The sequence below is a fragment of the Schistocerca piceifrons genome, chromosome 7 (assembly GCF_021461385.2).
Source record: "Schistocerca piceifrons isolate TAMUIC-IGC-003096 chromosome 7, iqSchPice1.1, whole genome shotgun sequence".
Taxonomy (NCBI): domain Eukaryota; kingdom Metazoa; phylum Arthropoda; class Insecta; order Orthoptera; family Acrididae; genus Schistocerca; species Schistocerca piceifrons.
The window spans coordinates 453846915-453872303 of NC_060144.1; the positions used below are offsets into that span (position 1 = coordinate 453846915).

General features: G+C 40.4%; 1 protein-coding gene across 3 annotated transcripts in view; it reads right to left on the reverse strand.

The window, feature by feature from the left end:
* Nucleotides 1–25389, reverse strand: part of LOC124804646 (transmembrane protein 131) — a 382072-nt gene that overhangs the window by 122413 nt on the left and 234270 nt on the right. For all 3 annotated transcript variants that reach the window (XM_047264868.1, XM_047264869.1, XM_047264867.1), the window contains exon 16: nt 11419–11797. In XM_047264868.1, coding sequence (XP_047120824.1) covers nt 11419–11797 — 379 coding nt within the window. The remainder of the gene's footprint in view (nt 1–11418; nt 11798–25389) is intronic.

A 25389-nucleotide genomic window follows, 5' to 3' on the forward strand; every position in this document is an offset into this window, starting at 1 on the left:
GCATACTATGCTGTCAGCATGATAATGGATGACATAACATCTACAGGCCATGCATTTCCTAAACATGTGTATGTGAATGATGGTGCAGCATCTCATTTTAAAAACCACTTTCAGTTTTATGAGCTTGGTCAACACTGTAGTACAGGAATTAAGACAAAAAATGGATATTTTCAGCAACAGGCCATGGAAAAGTGCATGTTATGGGGTAGAAGGTCTCTGTAAACATCTTGCAAGAATATTTAATCTCCAGTATGAAGCTGTTGATACTACAAGAGATGGTACTGGATTTGTACACACCATGTCAATATTAGTAACAATCATGAAACCCTTAATTCTAAATGAAAATACATCATGGGAATTTATTTTTTAAATGAGAGAAGAGTGGTCTGCTATGAAGCCTGTGGTAACTATTCAATCAAGTCACCACTGTGTTGCATCCTGGAGTGGCACATACATTGCAAGAACGGTTTTCCACGAAATGCAGCCTGTTGCTGTGTGTGAAACGCAGAGACTACAGTAAACATTGGAACACTTTGTAGTGAGCTACTTCATTTCTTGTGTGTATGACAAAAAGTGGTGCATGAGACAGATAATAAGTCTCTCTCATGACCTCCAAGATATAATCGTTTCCTTTATGACACCTCATGGTCCTGCTAATGCTTTCATACCGCCATCATCAAAAGATCAGTGTGCAGTTCCCATTTCCCAGGTGCTGCTCTTGTTGGATCATCCTTGACCATGTGCAAATTCAGCTTGGCTGTACAAGTTCAATGAGAAGCAGATGACGAAAAAGACAACTCTTTTCAGCAGTGCAATGTTGACTGTTGCATTGTAAGCAGTTTTAATTCATAGAGAGTTATGAAGCAGTAAAATTATGACAGAAGACAATAATAATTTGTGAATAATATCATAAAAAGAAAAATGGATATAAATATTCTATATCTCATTTTTGTTGTAAAATGCTTTTGAGCAAAATTATGAATTGTTTTCACACTCACTTATAATGCTGTAAAGTAATTATTTTGATTCAGAAATATTAGTTTTGCATGACATTTAGTCAAAATCAGTGATCAATTTAAATATTTAAGTGTCCATGATTTGCTGACCTTGACAGTAGAGCTAGGTCTCCCTAATAAATTTCTCACATTTTGTACAGAAGAATATTGCACACTCTGACTGTACATTACCTAAATACAACGGCCAACTAATACACCACGAAATGTTTCGAACATTTAGGATGGGGTTTTGGAGAAAATTATTTCTAAATAACCAAAAAAATTCAGATTCTTTCATCTTTATGCACATATATTTTGACAGTTTAAGAATTTCATGTATTAATGTCATCGCTGACAGTTATCAGTCCTTCCACGTCTTCATTTCTCAACACAGTTAATATCTTGTGACAATTCATATCCTCAAAACACAATTTTGAAATTCGCAAAAGGTTGCAAATTTTCATAGTTTATTTTTAAAAAACCACACTCAAAAGTGTGTATGTATTAATCATGTCTCATAGTATTGGGAACAAAGTATTTATTGAAAATAAATTCAGATATCTATTAATGCTGGTTTCTTTTTTACAATTTTTCAATTTTCCCTTTTGTTACAACATTTTCACAAATACTCTCATTCATAGATAGGTCTGTAGCATTTTAACAAATCACCAGGAAACAAAAATATTGTAATTTTGGAGAGACATCACATGGAACTTCAAGATATATTTTTTCATCGAACATTGAAATAGTGATGTCACACATTCACTCTTGACCTGTATGATTCGAGATGAAATCCATCTCACGGCAGTTTTTGGAAAATGTGTCTGCATCCCCTGCAATGAATCCATAGTTGTCCCAGTCTATACTCAGCAAGGTTTAAGTCGCCTCCAACTAATATTGCATGATCTGGGTATCTGCTTGCTACCAAATGTACACGTCCTTTGAATGACTCTAGAACTGTCACAATAAAATCAGGCGCCCAGTAAAAATATCCAAAAATTAAATTTCTTTCATTTACACCTATTATAGGTGAACAGATAACTTAACTGTCACTTTCAATTTCAGCCTCAACAGAGATAATACTTTTGTTAACTGTGATGAACACTACCAGTCCTATGGCATCTAATGTTTCATGACTCGCCAAATATTTCGGAGCTTTCTTCTTTGGGTTTTAGCCAATTCTTGGTCCCAAGATTAATTTGAGAGCAAGAACTTTCCTGGAGGGTATTAAATTTGGGAACTTTGTTATGAATCCTTCAACAATTTACTGATAAAATTCTGACAGTCAAAATGCCTTTACTCTGAATGCAGTCTGATGCCTTATCTATGAATTGAATGGCAAGTGTTCATAGCATAAAAAATCCCATGTGCACTCCACAAGTACTCTGCTGCTTCCTTTGTATAGTTCACCCCTGACCTGATCTATCAAGGGACATCTTACAACTTCCCCTTGACAACGCAGGTCTATAAATCTGCAGCCAAGACCATCACAAAGTCAACAAAGCATTTGGCTGAGGCCCTCCACTCAGCTCCAAAGCAAAGGATCCCAATCAACTCTGGGAACAACGTTGCAAATTGCAAGCTCTGCGTGCACCCTGTGCACAAGGGCAGCAGCTTTCCAGCATGAACACTATCTTTATAAGGGGTTCCATAAATTGCCTAATGTTGAGCTTCCGATAACGAGCAAGCCCCTGGCCAGGTGTGCCTGCTTGGACCATGCTGAAGGAACAGCCACCTGTTCACTCACAGAGTGAATAGTCAAGCCCAGACACACAGCCTCCACAATGGCTCACTGCCTTGAGCACCGCAAACATGTTACATCCCACCACTTACTCTGCTGCAAGGATGGATTCATCACGTTGGTTCCACTGGGAGGTAACCTCAGTAGCACAGCCCATGGGCAAAACAAGCAACACCTGAAATGCCCATGTGACATGCCAGATTCTCCACCACAGCAACACCTGAAAGCAGCAGACCGAATGTGGCTGACCATAGACAAAACTACATTCAAATGTTTGGGAACTGCGGCCAGCTGCTCCTGCATCCGCACACAGCATGCACATATACCATCCATCCTAGGAAGAATAACTGTAGAAATAAACATCGACAGACAACTAGATGTCCAATTTGTTACCTTCCTGACATCACCAATGGATGCTGATACCTCAATGAACAACGTAGCTGGCTGTTCAGGAGAAATGACAACTGAGCTTCAGATAGCCCGAATTTACACTTGCAAAATGCAAGATTAAACCTCTTACATACAAAAACATACACAAAATTTAACCAATATATACAACTAAGAAGAACAGGAAAAACTAAATACATAATTTGCTGCCCTGGAGATGTGTCACAGGCAATTGCTGGAGTCAGCTGCCAACAGAATGACTGCAGTTGTATTCTAGACAACTGCATCGGTATCCTCATGTTCCAGGGTGGAAAGGATGACTTCAGTGGTCAAAGCATCCCAACCACCTTTCGAGAGAGCCTACCTGGGTGGGCGTCCAGGTGAGTGATGCCGAGGGAGGATCAAAACAATTGGAAAATGATCACTGTTGCACAGGTCATCATGGCTTTCTAATGGATGGATGGGAGAAGAGATGGGCCGCAAATGGAAAGGCCAATGGCCAAATATGATCCATATTTAACAATGAAGTGTGTGGGAACACCAATGTTCAAGAGGCAAAGATCGAGCTCTGCTAGCAATTTTTTGGCAGTTTTATTGCAGCATGTTGTTGCACTTCCATCCCATAAAAGGCTGCAGACTCTGAAGTTACCCAATATTAGGAAAGGTAGGTGGGTGGGGGCTGAGGAAACAGTGCAGACAAAGCATTGTGAGACACTTCAACGTCAGGAGATACACATTACAGATTGTAAAATCCAGAGATGTCTTCACATGAACAGCCATAGCATCTAAAGTCATACTGAGTGGCACATTTGCTGTAGATAGAGTCCAGAATGTACATGCAGACACTACCCAATGCTCTTTCATAGTCAATGTGTTTCTTAAAACAACCCTGACAGCTGCAGAGGGTAGGGGGTCTGCATTGCTGAGAAACAAGTTTCCCAGAGGGTGATGAAAAAAAACAGGATAGGTCACCAGGCATGCTGCTTCGGATACAGGGGCGAACATTCGTGGTCTGGCAGCACAGGAATCATCAGAAACTCTCTCTTTGTGGAGGACTACTACTTGTCCTTAGATGATTTAGACTTCTGCGAGGACTTATCTGCCCAAGATTCTGGGACATACAGGATGTATAGGGTAGACAAGGAAAACAAATTCCCGAATTTCCTGGTTAAAAATACACTTTCTCTTGGGAGAAAACACATTTATTCCGCATTAAGTGACAGTATATTTTCCCTTGGAACTGAAAAACTTATCAATCCTTTGAATGGTTATGGTTTTATACACAGGCGTAGAATTTCCCGACACTTTAGAAAACAAAACTGAGGGAAAGACACGTTTTGGAAATATCTTTGATGTGCAGCAACATGTACGCTGTGTATTTTCGTATTATGAAAGTATACATTGGAATTCTACCAAACACCGCATGTTACTTTCTGAATCATTGAAAACGAGATTGTGATGCACTTTTGTAAGCCAGTCATAGCTCATGTCACGTGATCTCGCCAGCCGATGACAGTGGATATGCAGAGCATAGAACACGTGATGTAGTCAGCCAACAGCAACATCACTGTTAAGTAGCACGAACACACAAACAGGGAAAGTTAATAGTTTAAATTAATATACACGATGTTGCTACAAGAAAAGCAAAGCTTTCACATATAATATTGGTCTTTAAGGTTAATAAGCTGTAAGAGAAGCTAAGCTTTCGCATCTAATGTTGATCTTTTTTGCGCATGTTACACTTTAAGATATATCACACAAATGTGTCGGTAAAATTTTTAATAATGACATAAGTATCTGATCTTCAGGGTTCGAAATTCTTCTAAATGGCTTGTCATCAAAGAGTTGATTTTTAAATGAGAGTCAAACGCTACGTGATTTAAGAAATTCATGGTACATTCTTGTACATATTTTAACTTACGTAAAAGGATATTTACTTGGAAAGTTAACGCATTTCAAACCACCATTCGCAATATTTTCCCGCGACCTGTTAGAAATAGGTTCATTTCAGCAGGTGCCGCAAAGTGCAGATAACAGGCGACACTGTGCTTGTACAGCTACCACAACGTAGGAAGCCCTTATGTACGTACGTGTAAAACATTGAAAGATCATACATGATATCATAAAATAAACAAGACATCAGAGGATACTCAAAGAGCATCGGAATTTCATGAACCATACTAAAATGTGCACATTTAAAGTGCATACTTAAAATGCACATTCATATGTCCAGATTCCCAATGAAGTAGACCTTGACCTGATATTCAGCTTTTCAGAGTGGTTTTCAGGGTGTAAATTTTTTTGGAGCACCGGTACTGTATTAAATCATGTTTGGTTCCTTATTATCGCATAATGCCATACATGCTAGAATATGAAAACGTGCACTTGAAATGCAGCTAACAGTTGATACTAGTCAGTACTGTGGAATTAAACATTTCGTTCCAAATACATCGACTTCCTCTGCGGAAAACGTTAATAAAAGTCAAATTTCTTTAGCAAACAGTCAAAAATAACTTCATCGTTCTGCAAGGTGATTAATGCTTGACTGTCAGAAAAGTGGAAATAAAATAAAGTCTGAAATTAATAACATATTTTAGCGTTCCATAATTATGTGAATGTATTTTTATTTCCTTGATAGCTCCCAGATATTGAGAGAAGTTTTGAAAAAGAGATTTCAGCTTTATTTAAACATGTTCTGACCTCCACATATTTCTTATTTAACAACGAATTTTTTGAACAGACGGACGGAGTCGCCATGGGTAGTCCCTTATCCCCTCTGGTAGCCAATTTATTTATGGAGGACTTAGAGGAGAAGGTGCTTGAATCTGCTGACTTGAAACCCACGGTATTCTGGAGGTGTGTTGTGACACCTTTCTAGTTTGGCCCCATGGTGAAGACAACTTGCAAAACTTCTTAAGACATCTGAACCCCTCCACGATCAAATAAAGTTCACAACGGAAATGGAAAAGGAGGGATGCCTTCCATTCTTGGATGTTTTGGTTCGGCGCAGAGAGGATGGCACTTTGGGACATGAAGTGTATAGGAAGCCGACACACACTGATCTGTATTTACGTGCAAATAGCTGCCACCATCCTGCCCAGACAATGAGTGTTCTCCGAACTTTGACTCACAGAGCGCATATCATTTCTGACGAAAGCAGTCTGCAAGATGAACTTTCCCACTTACAAAGAGTGTTTGAAGACAATGGGCACTCTCCACAACAAATACAGAGGGCACTGAAAATGAAACCGAAAGAGGCCACAAAGAAAGCAGAAGAAGATGAAGAAACCTTTAAATCAATGGCCTTCCTGCCATATATGGGTAGCCTCTCATCAAAAATAGGATGCATTCTCGGCAGACACAAACTCCAAGCGATTTTTCGTCCTCCACCTAAGACAGCTGCACTCGTGGGCTCCGTCAAAGATGATTTGCTGCTCCGAAAATCTGGAGTTTACAAAATTCCATGTGAATGTGGCCTTTCTTACATCGGACAAACAACTCGTACTGCCCAAGAAAAATGTACAGAACACCAGAGGTACACACGACTTTTACAACCTAACAAGTCGGCAGTGGCAGAGCACTGTATTGATAATGGACACAGAATGTTGTATGACAACGTCGAAATTTTGGCAACTACATCATCCCTTTGGGACTCGATAGTAAAGGAGGAAATTGAAATTCGCTTGACGACGAACTTAATTAATAGAGATAGTGGTTTCAATCTTGATAAATCCTGGAATCCGGCACTTGCTGTAATAAACTTGCAAAGACGTCGTCACAGTGCAGCTCACAATGATACATCGATATGCCAACAAAGATCAACTGCGGAGTCATAGATATAATTCGCGCATTATGCACGTCTCTGCTGCCGACCAACGTCTCTGGCGCATTTGCATCTGTGGCCGCATGCGCAGTCGCGCGGTACAACAGTATAAAGGGACGAAGCAGGCACTGGAGTGGCAGTCTTGCGGCTCACTCTGAAGAAGGCTGAACATTATACAGCCGAAATATTAGAAGAAGAAGGAGATTTCTTGCGGCTGCACACCTGAAACTTAATGGAACATTTCCAGAATTGTAAAAAATTCCCGGATTTTTCCCGGTTTTCTCCCAGATGAAAAAATTTTCCCGGATTTTACAGGATCTCCCGAGTGTCATGGGTCATATACACCCTGGACAGAGGAGGAATGTGAAGTCCTATGATCTGCAACCTCTGGCTCCTTCAGCCACCAGCTGGCATCCTGTTGCAGGTTAGCAGAGACGTGGGAAGGGACCACCCTGAGGGCATTGTTTCTCTGGCTGGGGTTTGGGGACTGATGTCTCCAGTAGATAGGCAGTTGGCGAAAGGGGATATGGGGGAAGCAGTAGGACAAGAACCTCCCATTCACCAGGTGACTGAGTGTTGTCGAGCGTCCCTAAGGGGTAAAAGATATGGAGGACAATGGAACAGTCACTAAAGAGGATGATGCCATCGTATCAGTAGCACATATCATCATCATTCGTAGGTGCTCGTGCTTCTCCTTCACCTCTTGATATGTGAGGTGGTCCAGGATTTCCTTCTCTCATTTCAAAATGGTTCAGTCTGGGGATCAAGAGGAAGGGTGCTCCCCACAGTTGACACACATGTGGGGATGGGCACAAGGTGAGTTCATATCCAACTGATAGCCACAAGGTCTACAGATGTGGCTGGCTTTGCAACATGAAAGACATTGAGCAGAGCCCAAGACTGGGTGGAGGAGGCCATTTTAAGCAGAAAAAAGCCACTTTTCATTTTTGAAAATACTACCACTCCCCCAAACCTGTTCTCGAGGTGTTCAATGAAGACCAAAGGCTTTCTAGTAAAAAAGGAATCTCTGTCCATCCTAGATCAAACAAAGCATTGGGGGAATACTTCTCATCTTGTCTCACAGTAGTATGTTCTTCCAAGACATAGCCAGTGAAGGAGCACTTTAGGGTTATACCTCCCCACATTTTAATATGCCTTAGCTGCAGAAGAGACTACAGGAGCCATGTGGTCACCAGTGGAAGAAAGTTTAATTTGCTTCATGTGCAAATAGTCGACCAGGGTACCAACACTGCAAACAGGGGCTCTCCCATGGGCACCACCCTGGCACAGCAATGGCTACCTGTCCAGTAAACATAAACGGCAGTCCTGTGTCCTAGCAATGATGGGCACATAATCCTTAGCCTGTGTGAGGAGTTTCCAGCACGTGCACCAACAGTGCGATCCCCTAGTGGCCAGGAGGCTACCTCCGTGAAGGTACTTGAAGCCCCCCGCCCCCCTTCCAACAACAAATGGTTACTGTGCTTGGATGGTGCTGAGTACTGTTGCATGAAAGAAGGGTGCAGAGAGAGAGAGAGAGAGAGAGAGAGAGAGAGAGAGAGAGAGGGGCACAAAGATAGAATATATGCCAAACTGGGCGACCTTCCCTGCACAATCTACACTTCTGTAAAATTTGGAAAAGAAGTCACAAGTCAGACCCAACAAGGGGACCATATGATTAATAATGAAAAGCTGCAGAAGGCCAGAAGTTAAGAAAATGAGTGTCCAGAACACAAACCAGATCCAAGCACAATCAGCACCAGGAAAACTGTCCAATAGAAAGGTAGAGACTAAGAAAAAAATTAGTAGAAAGACAGATTTGCATTAATGAAAGAGAAGTAGCACTGCATGGGCAGGGTCCCCGTGGTAGCCAGGCACGAACTCACAATAGAGATGTAAGCTGTCTGGGACAAGAAAAAAAATACAGACTGAAGCAATGAAACATAGTTAAGGAGAGCTAGCAGGAAAAAATTCATTTAAGTAAATATATACGTGGTAAATGAAGAATTGTGAAAAGGAAGAAGAATAAATAAGAAGGGAAATTTGGCTAAATTAGAAGACAAGAAGACAAAACAGATCTGACCAAAAAGTTGTAAGTAAACATAAAGGAAGCTGACAAGACCACAATGTTGAATGTGAAGGCATTGCTTGAATTTGTAAGCCATACATTCTATTTCTCAGGAGCTGTACAAGAAATTGCTGAAATGTGGAAGGTAAATTTTCAGCATCAATGTTTGTTGTATCAAAACTGTGGGTATGGTCTGCAGGGAAGATCATGTGTGTAAACAACAAATGTTATCAGCGAGGATAATATTATGTGACTATGGAATGATGGGGTAGGAGCTGTCGAATTTGCATACAGCTCTATGTTAGGGAATAAGCAGTTTCATAACTACAATGTAGAGCGAGATTCAGCAAATAATAAACATGTAAAAGTCACTTCCTGACAATGAAAGTCTATACTAGAATATTAATGGGTGTGATTTTGACTAGAGACAAAATTAAATAAACTATTTACAGGGTGTTACAAAAAGGTACAGACAAACTTTCAGGAAACATTCTTCACACACAAATAAAGAAAAGATGTTATGTGGACATGTGTCCGGAAACGCTTAATTTCCATGTTAGAGCTCATTTTAGTTTCGTCAGTATGTACTGTACTTCCTCGATTCACCGCCAGTTGGCCCAATTGAAGGAAGGTAATGTTGACTTCAGTGCTTGTGTTGACATGCGACTCATTGCTCTACAGTACTAGCATCAAGCACATCAGTACGTAGCATCAACAGGTTAGTGTTCATCACAAACGTGGTTTTGCAGTCAGTGCAATGTTTACAAAAGCGGAGTTGACAGATGCCCATTTGATGTATGGATTAGCACGACGCAATAGCCGTTTCGCGGTACGTTTGTATCGAGACAGATTTCCAGAACGAAGGTGTCCTGACAGGAAGACGTTCGAAGCAATTGATCAGCGTCTTAGGGAGCACGGAACATTCCAGCCTATGACTCGCGGCTGGGAAAGACCTAGAACAACGAGGACACCTGGAATGGACGAGGCAATTCTTCGTGCAGTTGACGATAACCCTAAAGTCAGCGTCAGAGAAGTTGCTGCTGTACAAGGTAACGTTGACCACGTCACTGTATGGAGAGTGATACAGGAGAACCAGTTGTTTCCGTACCATGTACAGCGTGTGCAGGCACTATCAGCAGCTGATTGGCCTCCACGGGTACACTTCTGCGAATGGTTCATCCAACAATGTGTCAATCCTCATTTCAGTGCAAATGTTCTCTTTATGGATGAGGCTTCATTCCAACGTGAACAAATCGTAAATTTTCACAATCAACAAGTGTGGGCTAACGAGAATCCGCACGCAATTGTGCAATCACGTCATCAACACAGATTTTCTGTGAATGTTTGGGCAGGCATTGTTGCTGATGTCTTGATTAGGCCCCATGTTCTTCCACCTACGCTCAATGGAGCACGTTATCATGATTTCATACAGGATACTCTACCTGTGCTGCTAGAACATGTGCCTTTACAAGTACGACACAACATTTGGTTCATGCACGATGGAGCTCCTGCACATTTCAGTCGAAGTGTTCGTACGCTTCTCAATAACAGATTCGGTGGCCGATGGATTGGTAGAGGCGGACCAATTCCATGGCCTCCATGCTCTCCTGACCTCAACCCTCTTGACTTTCATTTATGGGCGCATTTGAAAACTCTTGTCTATGCAACCCCGGTACCCGCCATTCTCCAGGGCTGCATCAGGGATTCCATGCGACGGAGGTTGGATGCATGTATCCTCGCTAACGGAGGACGTTTTGAACATTTCCTGTAACAAAGTGTTTGAAGTCACGCTGGTACATTCTGCTGCTGTGTGTTTCCATTCCATGATTAATGTGATTTGAAGAGAAGTAATAAAATGAGCTCCAACATGGAAAGTAAGCGTTTCCGGACACATGTACACATAACATATTTTCTTTCTTTGTGTGTGAGGAATGTTTCCTGAAAGTCTGGCCATACCGTTTTGTAACACCCTGTATAATTACCTTCAGTCTGATGCCATATCAATGACTGATTGCCCCATTAATTGACAATTAACATAGGATGAGTATTGTGAATGATTAGACACAAAGGATAACTTAAAGATGACAGTGTTAACAAATTAATAATGTTAACCATTCTGAAAACTTAAGAAATATGCTAAAAGCTTCAGTTACCTACCTGCCACAGTCAAAAAGTAGAATGATATTAAAATAATTGGATATTCTGATAGCAGCAGCACAACAGTGCAGAAAACAAATTTATGAAAATCAAGAAAATATCAATAACTATAAGGACACATAACATCAAAATTTAGTAGTGTACAAGCTGCAGAAATTGTTAATAGTAATATTTATCAATATAGAACAAATTATAATGCACTTAAGAAAAACATATACATAAAAAAGTATTTAAAAAATATGCTAAATACCTTGGTGACAAACTATCAAGCATTCGGTTTGCTTGAGGATATGTCCCCTCCATTGCTAATTGAACAAGGATTGGCTGAGAAGATGGATTATGTAGAGTTAAGTCCTTGAACACAGTGTCACCAACTTGTGTTAAAGGAAATTCAACATTAAATTTTTTAGACTGTGCAGATGACACAATTCTGGGCCACACTAGATGTACAGAGGCATGGAAAATATGACCCCGCACTTCAGTTGTATCCAATCGAAATGTAAGATTCTTCCACGCATTTGTTTCCTTGGTTAGAGACAAGAACTGACCATATCTATAATTGAGCTGTGATAAGTCAGAATCCTGACAATGAAATGGAAGCGTCAGAGAGTGCAGCCACTGTTTACCCTCTGTAAAAGACCAGAAAAAATACAAAAACAATTTAAAGATGTGGCAAAAACTAATAAGAATTATTCTTGCCAATCAAAGGATTTCATAATACACACCACATAAAACATTCATTATTCTGCCACAGATTAATGGTAAGTTGTGAGTAAACTGACCAGCGTTTTTACACCAAGGTGAAATTGTTGCACAGAACTTGCAATGTAACATACAAGTTTTGTGACTGTAATAACTTAGAAAATAATTATACCTGTATAGATTATTAATTACTTAATGGTGAAATGAATTAATAGAATATATAGTAAAACAGATGTGTCTGTCATGTATCACTTAGTTAAATCTTTGCTACATATTTTTCAGCACATGTAACAAAGGAGTAAGTATTAATGGTGGAACTTAGCACATACAAACATGCAAAAAATATCCAAATATTTGGTTCAACATTGAAAAGCATATCAACAGGTGGAGTGCAATAATGAACAAGACAGTATATTTAGAATCTTGGCAGAATAGCAGGAGTTGTCCAGTAGAAACGTTTTCTGTTTTTTTTTTTTTTTTTTTTTTCCAACTCTGCTATCTGTCAGACATTTTATATCTCTGGGTAAGTGATTAAATTTGATGGCAGTATTGTGCACCATTTTTTGTGCTAAAGACAATGGAGCAATGAATGCCATTTTTTCTTCTGGTATTGTAATTATGTGCTTCATTGTTCTTTATGAACCACGGTGGGTTGTTTCCAACAAACCATGAAGCAGTAGTCAAAACACCTAACTACTTGAACAATTGTCTACAAGACGACTGGGGTGAGCCCTACATATTTACCTTACAGCATACTGTTGAACAATAAATATTTTCTTTCTTAAAGATGAGTTATCCCAGGACATTATTCCATGAGAGATTTTTGAATGAAAATATGTAAAATATGTCTTGAAAGGAGGATATAAGATGAACATCAACAAAAGCAAAACGAGGATAATGGAATGTAGTCAAATTAAATCGGGTGATGCTGAGGGGATTAGATTAGGAAATGAGACACAAAGTAGTAAAGGAGTTTTGCTATTTAGGGAGTAAAATAACTGATGATGGTCGAAGTAGAGAGAATATAAAATGTAGACTGGCAATGGCAAGGAAATCGTTTCTGAAGAAGAGAAATTTGTTAACATCGAGTATAGATTTAAGTGTCAGGAAGTCGTTTCTGAAAGTATTTGTATGTAGTGTAGCCATGTATGGAAGTGAAACATGGACGATAACCAGTTTGGATAAGAAGAGAATAGAAGCTTTTGAAATGTGGTGCTACAGAAGAATGCTGAAGATAAGGTGGTAGATCACATAACTAATGAGGAGGTATTGAATAGGATTGGGGAGAAGAGAAGTTTGTGGCACAACTTGACTAGAAGAAGGGATCAGTTGGTAGGACATGTTCTGAGGCATCAAGGGATCACAAATTTAGCATTGGAGGGCAGCGTGGAGGGTAAAAATCGTAGAGGGAGACCAAGAGATCAATACACTAAGCAGATTCAGAAGGATGTAGGTTGCAGTAGGTACTGGGAGATGAAGAAGCTTGCACAGGATAGAGTAGCATGGAGAGCTGCATCAAACCAGTCTCAGGACTGAAGACCACCACAACAACAACAACAACAACAACAACAACATGTCAATTTAGTGATTTGTGTCTCCCAAAGATTTGCAATGATTCTAAGTGCAAATGTAGCTGGACTAAGATATTTCAGCAGTTCCAAAGAGTGTCTTCTCCAGTTTAAAATCTAATCAGTATGGACAACTGAAAATTTAGAAGTTTCTGCCCTAGTTTTTGTTACAAGAATAGAAATAATCAGTTGTCAACTGCACAATTATTATTTCCTCAGTGTGTGTTACATTTACCATTGGGGTTGTACCTCCAGATTTGTAGAACTGGATATGTTGTCTCTTTTTGAAACTGACACAATCCATTCACAGAAAACCACACATCAGTATGTAGTGACTCATATCCTGGTGAAATGTAGTGGCTTGCAGTATCGTGCATGTGAGTATTTACGTCGCGACTGTCAAACATTTTTTCCCCAGCCACCACACATGTCATTTTATTTCTTTAGTAATGTGCTTATTCTTAGCCTTGTGATCTATTTTTTTTTTCCTTCAGCGACGTATTCCAGGGGAGTTAATTGGTTACAGACTAAATACAATATAGATTCATTCTTGTATTGCAGGGAACATTCCACATGTTATAAAACTCCTACGAGCCGCTACATCTTAAAGAGTTCCCATTTCTGTGCAATGTAATAAGTTTTGTTCCTTTCTTGTTCGAGACTTTATATTCATGACAGTCAGGCTAGAGGTTGTAACAATAAATTTAAAGACTGAACAGTGAAAAGCAGCCAGCCTGACAAATTGGTGACCCCAACATGATCTAGCATGCCCTACAGCACGGAAAGAACTCAAGCTACTAGGCTAACCAAGCATTTTGCCACATCTGATATATCAGAAACAACAGTATCATCAGTATTCGGACCTGCCATGCATTTATCGGACTTCTGGTCACACAACCCTGTACTGTGATTTGTGCGAGTGGAGGCCCATTTTCTTTCTGCTGGAATCACAACAGATTCCATGAAGTATGCAACATTGGTGAATCATCTAGACCATCAATATGCAGGAGATAGAATTAATTCGTTAAGTCTCAGCATCGAATTAATTCGTAAAGTCTTAGCATCTCAACGAATAACATATCAGGTAAGTTTGAACTCAGAAGGATATCAATGACCAGAAGCCATCACAGTATCCATGACACTTGAGGGGCAAGATCTACACCAGCACCGTACCTGACAACTTGCTACGAGCATTAGGAGTAGCTGCCTACCACCGCAAGTAATAGCAATTACGGCATCACAAACTGAGATTTACCTAGGTGCAGTGGACAACTTAGTTGACAAGGTAATGGATGTAATGACACAAGCCCCATTAAGAGCAGTGACAACACTTCGAGGCAGCATATCGACAGCAATGGTAACACGCATAGACCATGACAATCTTGTAGCCAAGAGTGATGCACTCACCAAACACATCAGTGAACTGTTGTTGTTGTTGTTGTTGTTGTTGTGGTCTTCAGTCCAGAGACTGGTTTGATGCAGCTCTCCATGCTTCTCTATCCTGTGCAAACTGCTTCATCTCCAATTAACTACTGCAACCTAAATCCTTCTGAATTTGCTTAGCGTATTCATCTCTTGGTCTCCCTCTACGAATTTCACCCTCCACCATTAAATTGGTGATCCCTTGATGCCGCAGAATGTGTCCTACTAACCAATCCCTTCTTCTAGTCAAGTTGTGCCACAAATTCCTCCTCTCATGAGTTCTATTCAGTACCTCCTCATTAGTCACACAATCCACCCATCTAATCTTCATTCCTCTGCAGCACCACATTTTGAAAGCTTCTATTCTCTTCTTGTCTAAACTATTAATCATCCATGTTTCACATCCAAACATCGTACACTCCATACAAATACTTTTAGAAAAGACTTCTTGACACTTAAGTCTATACTCGATGTTAACAAATTTCTCTTCTTCAGAAACGCTTTTCTTGCCATTGCTAGTCAACATTTTATATCCTCTCTACTTCGACAATCATCAGTTACTTTGCTCCCCAAATAACAGAACTCATCTACTACTTTAAGTGTGTCATTTCCTAAACTAATTCCCTCAGCATCACCTGATTTAATTAGACTACATTCCATTATCCTCGTTTTGCTTTTGTTGATGTTCATCTTATATCCTCCTTTCAAGGCACTGTCCATTTCGTTCAACTGCTCTTCCAGGTCCTTTGCTGTCTCTGACAGAATTACAACGTCATCGGCAAACCTCAAAAGTTTTTATTTCTTCACCATGGATTTTAATTCCTACTCCAAATTTTTCTTTTGTTTCCTTTACTGCTTGGTTAATATACAGATTGAATAACATCAGGGATAGGCTACAACCCTGTCTCACTCCCTTGCAGACCACTGCTTTCCTTTCATGTCCCTCGACTCATATAACTGCTATCTGGTTTCTGTACAAATTGTAAATAGTCTTTTGCTCCCTGTATTTTACCCCTGCCACCTTCAGAATTTGAAAGAGAGTATTCCAATCAACATTGTCAAAAGCTTTCTCTAAGTCTACAAATGCTAGAAATGTAGGTTTGCCTTTCCTTAACCTATCTTCTAAGGTAAGTCGTAGGGTCAGTATTGCCTCATGTGTTCCAACATTTCTACCGAATCCGAACTGATCTTCCCCAAGGTTGGCTTCTATCAGTTTTTCCATTCGTCTGTAAAGAATTCGTGTTACTATTTTGCAGCCGTGACTTATTAAACTGATAGTTCGGTAATTTTCACACCTGTCAACACCTGCTTTCTTTGGGATTGGAATTATTACATTCTTCTTGAAGTCTGAGGGTATTTCACCTGTCTCGTACATCTTGCTCACCAGATGGTAGAATTTTGTCATAGCTGGCTCTCTCAAGGCTATCAGTAGTTCTAATGAAATATTGTCTACTCCCGGGGCCTTCTTTCGACTTAGGTCTTTCAGCGCTCTGTCAAATTCTTCACGCAGTATCACATCTTCCATTTCATCTTCACGTACATCCTCTTCCATTTCCATAACATTGCCCAGGAGTACATCACCCTTGTACACACCTACTAAATACTCCTTCCACCTTTCTGCTTTCTCTTCTTTACTAAGAACTGGTTTTCCATCTGAGCTTTTGATATTCATACAAGTGGTTCTCTTTTCTCCAAAGGTCTCTTTAAATTTCCTGTAGGCAGTATCTATCTTACCCCTAGTGATATATGCCTCTACATCCTTACGTTTGTCCTCTAACCATCCCTGCTTAGCCATTTTGCACATCCTGTCGATCTCATTTTTGCGACGTTTGTATTCCTTTTTGCCTGCTTCATTTACTGCATTTTTATGTTTTCTCCTTTCATCAATTAAATTCAATATCTCTTCCATTACCCAAGGATTCCTACTAGCTCTCGGCTTTTTACCTTTTTGATCCTCTGCTACCTCACTATTTCATCTCTCAAAGCTACCCACTCTTCTTCTACCGTATTTCTTTCCGCTGTTCCTGTCAATCGTTCCCTAATGCTCTCTCTGAAACTCTCTACACCCACTGGTTCTTTCAGTTTATCCAGGTCTCATCTTGTTAAATTCCCACCTCTTTGCAATTTCTTCAGTTTTACTCTAGAATGCATAACCAATAGATTGTGGTCAGAGTCCACATCTGCCCCTGGAAATGTCTTACAATTTAAAATCTTGTTCCTAAATCTCTGTCTTACCATTATATAATCTATCTGAAACCTTCCAGTGTCTCCAGGCCTCTTCCATGTACACAACCTTCTTTCATGTTTCTTAAACCAAGTGTTAGCTATGATCAAGTTATGCTCTTTGCAAAATTCAACCGAGCGGCTTCCTCTTTCATTCCTTATCCCCATTCCACATTCATCTACTACTTTTCCTTCTCTTCCTTTTCCTACTATCAAATTCCAGTCCCCTATAACTATTAAATTTTCGTCTCCCTTCACCATCTGAGTAATTCTTTTATCTTGTCATACGTTTCTTCAATCTCTTCATCATCTGCGGAGCTAGTTGGCATATAAACTTGTACTACTGTGGTAGGTGTGGGCTTCATGTCTAACTTGGCTACAATAATGGATTCACTATGCTGTTTGTAGTAGCTGACCCATGCTCCTATTTTTTTATTCATTATTAAACCTACTCCTGTATTACCCCTATTTGATTTTGTATTTATAACCCTGTTATCTTGGTGTAATTATAACAGTGACAGCAACAGACATTGCGAGGGATCAAGAAGCCGCTCTTCCACAACCTCGTCAATTTCTAGAACAGGTCAATACCCCATCTGTTGGTATCACTGCAGAATCAGGGATCATGCGTGCAGATGTATCATGCCTTGCCAGCAGCAATCAGACATGAGTGAATCATTCAATATCCGAGCATAATCGCAGCGGCTATTTATATGTGATTGGAAGTCAGGTCAGATATATATGGTTAATACTGGATCAGACTTATTTACATTTCTCCAAACCCTATTACATGGCAGCCAACTATCAATCTCGTTCTGCCTTATTGCAGCAAACAACTCCTCTATACAGACATACAGTATGTAGTGAATTGAATTAGACCTGGGACTGTGTCATGTCTTTGCATGGGATTTCGCAATCATAGATATGACTTAGCCTATCATGGCAGCCCATTTCTTAGCACACTATCACCTGCTTCCTAAGGTGGTGAATGCAAAACTCATCGACAATGTCACAGGCCTGACAGCTTCGCGATTCCATCGTAGTGAGGCAGTGCGTACGGCCAAGATCACGCAAACGGCCAGTGGTGAGAATGAAGACCTACTGCAACGATTTCCAGCCTTGACGCGACCACTTGGAGCACCGAACGAGGTACGTCACAACACAGTACACGTTATTAAAACTACTGATGAACTACCCGTCTCTTGTAGACCTAGATGTCTAGCTCCCAACCGCAGAGCACAATGCGTAAGGAAGGAATTATTCATATATCCTGTAGCCCACAGTCGTCTACCTAGCACCTTGTGCCAAAGACGGGAGGCACAATGTGTCCATGTGGGGAATACTGTGCACTCAACTTTCGAACAGTGCCAGACTGTTACCCAGTGCCTTTATTATGAGGTTATAATTACGCATTATGTGGTGCAACCATATTCTGTGTTCTTCATTGTGCAAATGCGTTTACTCTGATCCCAGTGGTGGACACAGATGTACTGAAGATAGCTATCCCCCCCCCCCCCCCCCCCTCCCGCCACCCCCACTCCATTTGGGTTACTTGCAAGCCTCTTCATGAAATTTGGCCTATTGAATGCTGCACAATCATGGCAATGATTCATCAATTCTGTACTGCAAAATCTTTCTTTCTGTTTCAAGCATGTGGATGATATTCTTGCCTTTTCACCCACTGCAGAACAGCACTTAATCACAGTTTTCAAGCATTTAAATAATTATGGTGGAGTGCTGAACACTTCTAAGTGCGTATATGGTCAGTCACAAGTCAACTCTCTACAGCACCAGATTTCCTCTAAGGCCTCACTACCATTACCATGAAAAGTGGAAGACATTTTACAAACTGCTCTACCGAATACTGCTACAGAAATGAGCCACTTTGTTATCATGTTCAACTTTTACTGTTGACATCTGCCATGTTTGACCAAGCTACAAATACCGCTGACCACAGTACACGCTAATCCAAAAAAGTCAAGGGTAACTCACTGATTCAGTGGACAGAAACCATGAGCTCTGCCTTCAGAGCAGCAGAATAAAGCACAGTGGCTGCAGCACTTCTCATTCACCCTGAATCAGATGCAACCCTCGCACTAGATTGTTCACACAAGCCAAATAGCAATCGATGTGATGCTGCATGAGTTCCATGATGGCACATGGCAGTCACTAGTTTCTTTAACTTCACAAGCTGTCTCCTTCACAGCAAAAGTGGAATGTATGTGATAGAGAACTTCTCACTATATACGAAGCTATCAAGTACTTTCACCCGCAACTGGAAGCCAGAGAGTTTACTATTTGTACAGATCACAAACCACTCACTCACACACTCCAGCAACACAACAACAACTGCTCACCTTGCTAGCATAACCAGCAACACAACAACAACTGCTCACCTTGCTAGCATAACCAACTGGTATTTCTCATGCAGTTCTCATCTATGTAGATACTCTGCAAGCCACTGCATGGTGTATGGTGGAGAGTAACCTGTAACACTAATAGTCACTTCCTTTCCTTTTCCACTCCCAAATACAGCAAGAGAACGACGACTGTCTACACGCCTCCGCATGAGCCCTGATTTCTTGGATCTGATCTTTGTGGTCATTATGTGCAATGTATGTTGGCAGCAGTTGAATCATTTGGCAGTCGGGTTCAAATGCCACTTCTCTAAATTCTGTCACTAGAGTTCCTTGAAAAGAAAGTCGCCTTCTCTCCAGGGATTCCGATTTGAGTTCCCAAAGCATCTCCATAAATCTTACATGTTGTTTGAATCTACCTGTAACAAATCTAGCCACCTGCTTCTGAACTGCTTTGATGTCCTGCTTCAATTTGACCTGGTATAGGCCCCCAACACTTGGGCAGTATTCAAGAATAGATTGCACCAGTGTCCTATATGTGGTCTCCATTACAGGTGAACCACACTTTGCTAAAATTCTTCCAATAAACCAAAGCCGACAATTCGTCATCCCTACCATAGTCTTCACATTCACCTTCCATTTCATATAGCTTTGTAGTGTTACGCCCAGATATTTAAACAACATCACTGTGTCAAGCAGTACACTACTAATGCTGTACCCGAACATTACAGGTTTATTTTCTTCACTCATCCACAGTGACTAATATTTCCCACATTTAGAGCAAGCTGCCATTCATCACACCATCTAGAATTTTTGTCTAAGTTATCTTGTATCTTCCAACTGTCAATCAACTTCAACGCCTTACCATGCACCACAACATCACCAGCAAACAACCACTCTTTCCGCCAAATCATTTATGTATACAGAGAACAATAGTTGTATTATCACACTTCCCTGGGGCAAAGACATCAAACACATTTCAGGAATTGAAAATGTAGTAGCTGATTGTCTTTCTTATATCAACACCATCTTAAGTATCATCGATTTCGCTCAACTTGCTGTGGCACAAGTGTCTGACCAAAACCTTCAGAACCACCTTAAGGATACTTTGTCAAACTTGGAATTTCAATTAGTCAGTGTTCCTGGCGCAGTTGTCAAACTGTAATGTGACGTCTCAACCAGAAAACCTCAGCCATCCTCACCTACTACATTCCTAAGATGCACCTGACATCACAGCAACGTTCCACCTAGACTCTGGGCTGTAATTCCAAAAGATTGCTGAGAATGAACTCATATGTATGTCAAGTGCCAACTAAGCAAAGTGTCCCGCCATGTGCACGCAGCAGTAGGGGACTTTCCTGACACAACTTCACAATTTGCTCATGTACATGACGACACAGCAGGCCTATTATCTCTGTTGAATGGACAACAGTAACTATGATAGAACATTTTACTCGCTATATGGAAGCAGTGTCTGTTGATAACATCTCCGCAGAAACCTCAGCCTCCACTTTCGTTTCAAGTTGGAATTCTCAATTTGGTTTCCCGCTACACGTCACAATACACCGTGGCCACAAGTTGGAATGTGACCTGTTTTAAAGCTCAATAAATTCTGTGGAATTGTTCACCACAAAACCAGAAGATACAGTATGATAGAATGCTGGCACCATTCTCTACAGGCAGCACTCGTGTGCCAAGAAGTAAATTTGACCACAGCTCTTCCAATGATTTTAGTTGGTTTATGGAGCACCCAACCCCAAATTTACTTTTAAGAACATTATTTACATTTTCTTCTGTTTCTGTATGTATGTTAGGATTGATCACAACACTAGTGTCATGCACAAAAAGAACTAATTTTGCTTCCTGTACATTAGATGGAAGGTATTTTACAATATGGTAAACAATAGTGGACCTAATATTGTGCCTCTTCTAGTCAGGAAAATTACCACTGCTTACCTCGATTGAATTGTAAAGCACAACTTTCTGCATCCTTTTGGTTAAATCTGATCATATCCACTGGTTGGCTACACCAATTATTTCATAAATCTCTGTTTATCTGGGAGAATATTGTGATTCACATAGTCAAATGCCTTAGATAGGTCACGGAAAATACCAACAAGTGCTATTTTATTATTTAATGCTTGAAAAATTTGGTTAGCGAATATATAAATGGCATTCACAATTGAGCAGCTCTTCTGAAATCCAACCTGTGATTTACTAAGGATATTATTCTTGCTCAAGTAGGATATTATTCTAGAATACAACACCTCCTCAAAAATTTTAGCAAATGATGTCAGTAGTGAGACAGACTGGTAGTTACTGACAACTCTCCTATCACCTTTGATAGGGGTATACGAGGGTCGTAGATTAAAACTGAAGAAACTGCAAAAAGGTGGGAATTTAAGGAGATGGGACCTGGATAAACTGAAAGAACCAGAGGTTGTACAGAGTTTCAGGGAGAGCATAAGGCAACAACTGACAGGAATGGGGGAAAGAAATACAATAGAAGAAGAATGGGTAGCTTTGAGGGATGAAGTACGGAAGGCAGCAGAGGATCAAGTAGGTAAAAAGACGAGGGCTAGTACAAATCCTTGGGTGACAGAAGAAATGCTGAATTTAACTGATGAAAGAAGAAAATATAAAAATGCAGTAAATGAAGCAGGCAAAAAGGAATACAAATGTCTCAAAAATGAGATCGACAGGAAGTGCAAAATGGCTAAGCAGGGATGGCTAGAGGACAAATGTAAGGATGTAGAGGCTTATCTCACCAGGGGTAAGATAGATACAGCCTATAGGAAAATTAAAGAGACCTTCAGAGAAAAGAGAACCATTTGTATGAATATCAAAAGCTCAGATGGAAACCCAGTTCTAAGCAAAGAAGGGAAAGCAGAAAGGTGGAAGGAGTATATAGAGGGACTATACAAGGGCAATGTACTTGAGGGCAATGTTATAGAAAGGGAAGAGGATGTAGATGAAGATGAAATGGGAGATATAATACTGCGTGAAGAGTTTGACAGAGCACTGAAAGACCTGAGTCGAAACAAGGCCCGGGGAGTACACAACATTCCATTAGAACTACTGACAGCCTTGGGAGAGCCAGTACTGACAAAATTCTCCATCTGGTGAGCAAGATGTATGAAACAGGCGAAATACCCTCAGAGTTCAAGAAGAATATAATAATTCCAATCCCAAAGAAAGCAGGTGTTGACAGATGTGAAAATTACTGAACTATCAGTTTAATAAGTCACGGCTGCAAAATACTAACGCAGATTCTTTACAGACGAATGGAAAAACTAGTAGAAGCCAACCTCGGGGAAGATCGGTTTGGATGCTGTAGAAATGTTGGAACACGTGAGGCAATACTGACCCTATGACTAATCTTAGAAGCTAGATTAAGGAAAGGCAAACCTACGTTTCTAGCATATGTAGACTTAGAGAAAGCTTTTGACAATGTTGACTGGAATACTCTCTTTCAAATTCTGAAGGTGTAAGGGGTAAAATACAGGGAGCGAAAGGCTATTTACAATTTGTACAGAAACCAGATGGCAGTTATAAGAGTCGAGTGACATGAAAGGGAAGAAGTGGTTGGGAAGGGAGTCAGACAGGGTTGTAGTCTCTCCCTGACGTTCTTTATATTGAGCAAGCAGTGAAGGAAACAAAAGAAAAATTCGGAGTAGGTATTAAAATCCATGGAGAAGAAATCAAAACGCTGAGGTTGGCCGATGACATTGTAATTCTGTCAGAGACAGCAAAGGACTTGGAAGAACAATTGAATGGAATGGATAGTGTCTTGAAAGGAGGATATAAGATGAACATCAACAAAAGCAAAACGAGGATAATGGAATGTAGTCGAATTAAGTCGAGTGATGCTGAGGGAATTAGATTAGGAAATGAGACACAAAGTAGTAAAGGAATTTTGCTACTTGGGGAGCAAAATAACTGATGATGGTCAAAGTAGAGAGTATATAAAATATAGACTGGCAATGGCAAGGAAAGTGTTTCTGAAGAAGAGAAATTTGTTAACATCAAGTATAGATTTAAGTGTCAGGAAGTCATTTCTGAAAGTATTTGTATGGAGTGTAGCCATGTATGGAAGTGAAACATGGACGATAACCAGTTTGGATAAGAAGAGAATAGAAGCTTTTGAAATGTGGCGCTACAGAAGAATGCTGAAGATTAGATGGGTAGATCACATAACTAATGAGGAAGTATTGAATAGGATTGGGGAGAAGAGAAGTTTGTGGCACAACGTGACCAGAAGAAGGGATCGGTTGGTAGGACATGTTCTGAGGCATCAAGGCATCACCAATTTAGCATTGGAGGGCAGCGTGGAGGGTAAAAATCGTAGAGGGATACCAAGAGATGAATACACTCTGCAGATTCAGAAGGATGTAGGTTGCAGTAGGTACTGGGAGATGAAGAAGCTTGCACAGGATAGAGTAGCATGGAGAGCTGCATCAAACCAGTCTCACCGTGTGTCTTCAAGATGGCTGCTACACTTGACATTCGTCAGAAGCAACGTGCTGTCATAGAATTCCTGTGCTGTGAAAACGAGACAGTGGGAAACATCCACAAGAGGTTGAAAAAGGTGTATGGAGATGCTGCTGTTGATCGCAGTACAGTTAGTTGGTGGGCAAGCAGGTTACGTGATGAAAGCGGGCACGGCAATATTGAGGACTGTCCTCGCAGCGGCACACCTCATACTGCACACACTCCAGACAATGTGCAGAGAGTTAACGAATTGGTGATTGCTGACAGACGTATCACAGTGAATGAATTGTCACACTACATTGGGATAGGGGAAGGAAGTGTTTGCAGAATACTGAAAGTGTTGGCGTTAAAAAAGGTTTGTGCCAAGTGGGTTCCCAGGATGTTGACAGGGGCTCACAAAGAAACAAGAAAAACGGTATGCAGTGAACTTCTGGAACAGTACGAGAATGGTGGAGATGAATTTCTTGGAAGAATTGTGACAAGTGATGAAACATGGCTCCATCATTTTTCACCAGAGATGAAGAGGCAATCAATGGAGTGGCATCATACAAATTCACCCAAGAAAAAAAATTCAAAACCACACCTTCTGCTGGAAAAGTTATGGCTACGGTGTTTTTCGATTCTGATGGAGTCTTGCTTGTGGACATCATGCCAAGTGGAACCATCATAAATTCTGATGCATATGTGACGACACTGAAGAAACTTCAGGCTTGACTGAGTCGTGTTCGTCCACATCGGCAAAAGCACGATGTTTTGCTGTTGCATGACAATGCACGGCCACATGTCAGTCAAAAAACCATGGAAGCGATCACAAAACTCAGATGGACAACACTGAAACACCCGCCTTACAGTCCTGACCTGGCTCCATGTGACTATCATCTCTTTGGGAACCTGAAAGACTCTCTTCATGGAACAAGGTTTGAAGATGATGACTCCCTTGTGCGTGCTGCCAAACAGTGGCTCCAACAGGTTGGTCCAGAATTTTACCGTGCGGGTAAACAGGCTCTGGTTCCAAGATGGCATAAGGCAGTTGAGATGTATGGAAATTATGTGGAGAAATGAAAATATTGTTCCTAAAGGATGTATCTACACACTGTAAAACTTTCAAAGATGTAGAATAAGAGATGGATTTAAAAAAAAATAGTGTGCATTTCTTTTTGAGTGCCCTCATATTTCAATCTCTCTGGAAAAGTGACCTGAGTTAGTGATGCATTTCAGAAAAGGTAGTGCTTATTATGTGGGAACAAGTCTCTAGTATTCTGATGGAAACACCAAACAAATCCAGATAAACTTTTACTTCTAAGAGAATGTATAAATTTAGAAGGAGAAATGGATGAGACATCTATGCAATGAATTTTACGTGAGTTTTTTTTTTTTTTTTTTTTTTTTTTTTCCTCTCTTTCACTGTTGTCTGTGTGTTTTCTACTACATTTAAGAAAGGACTATTAAATATACTCG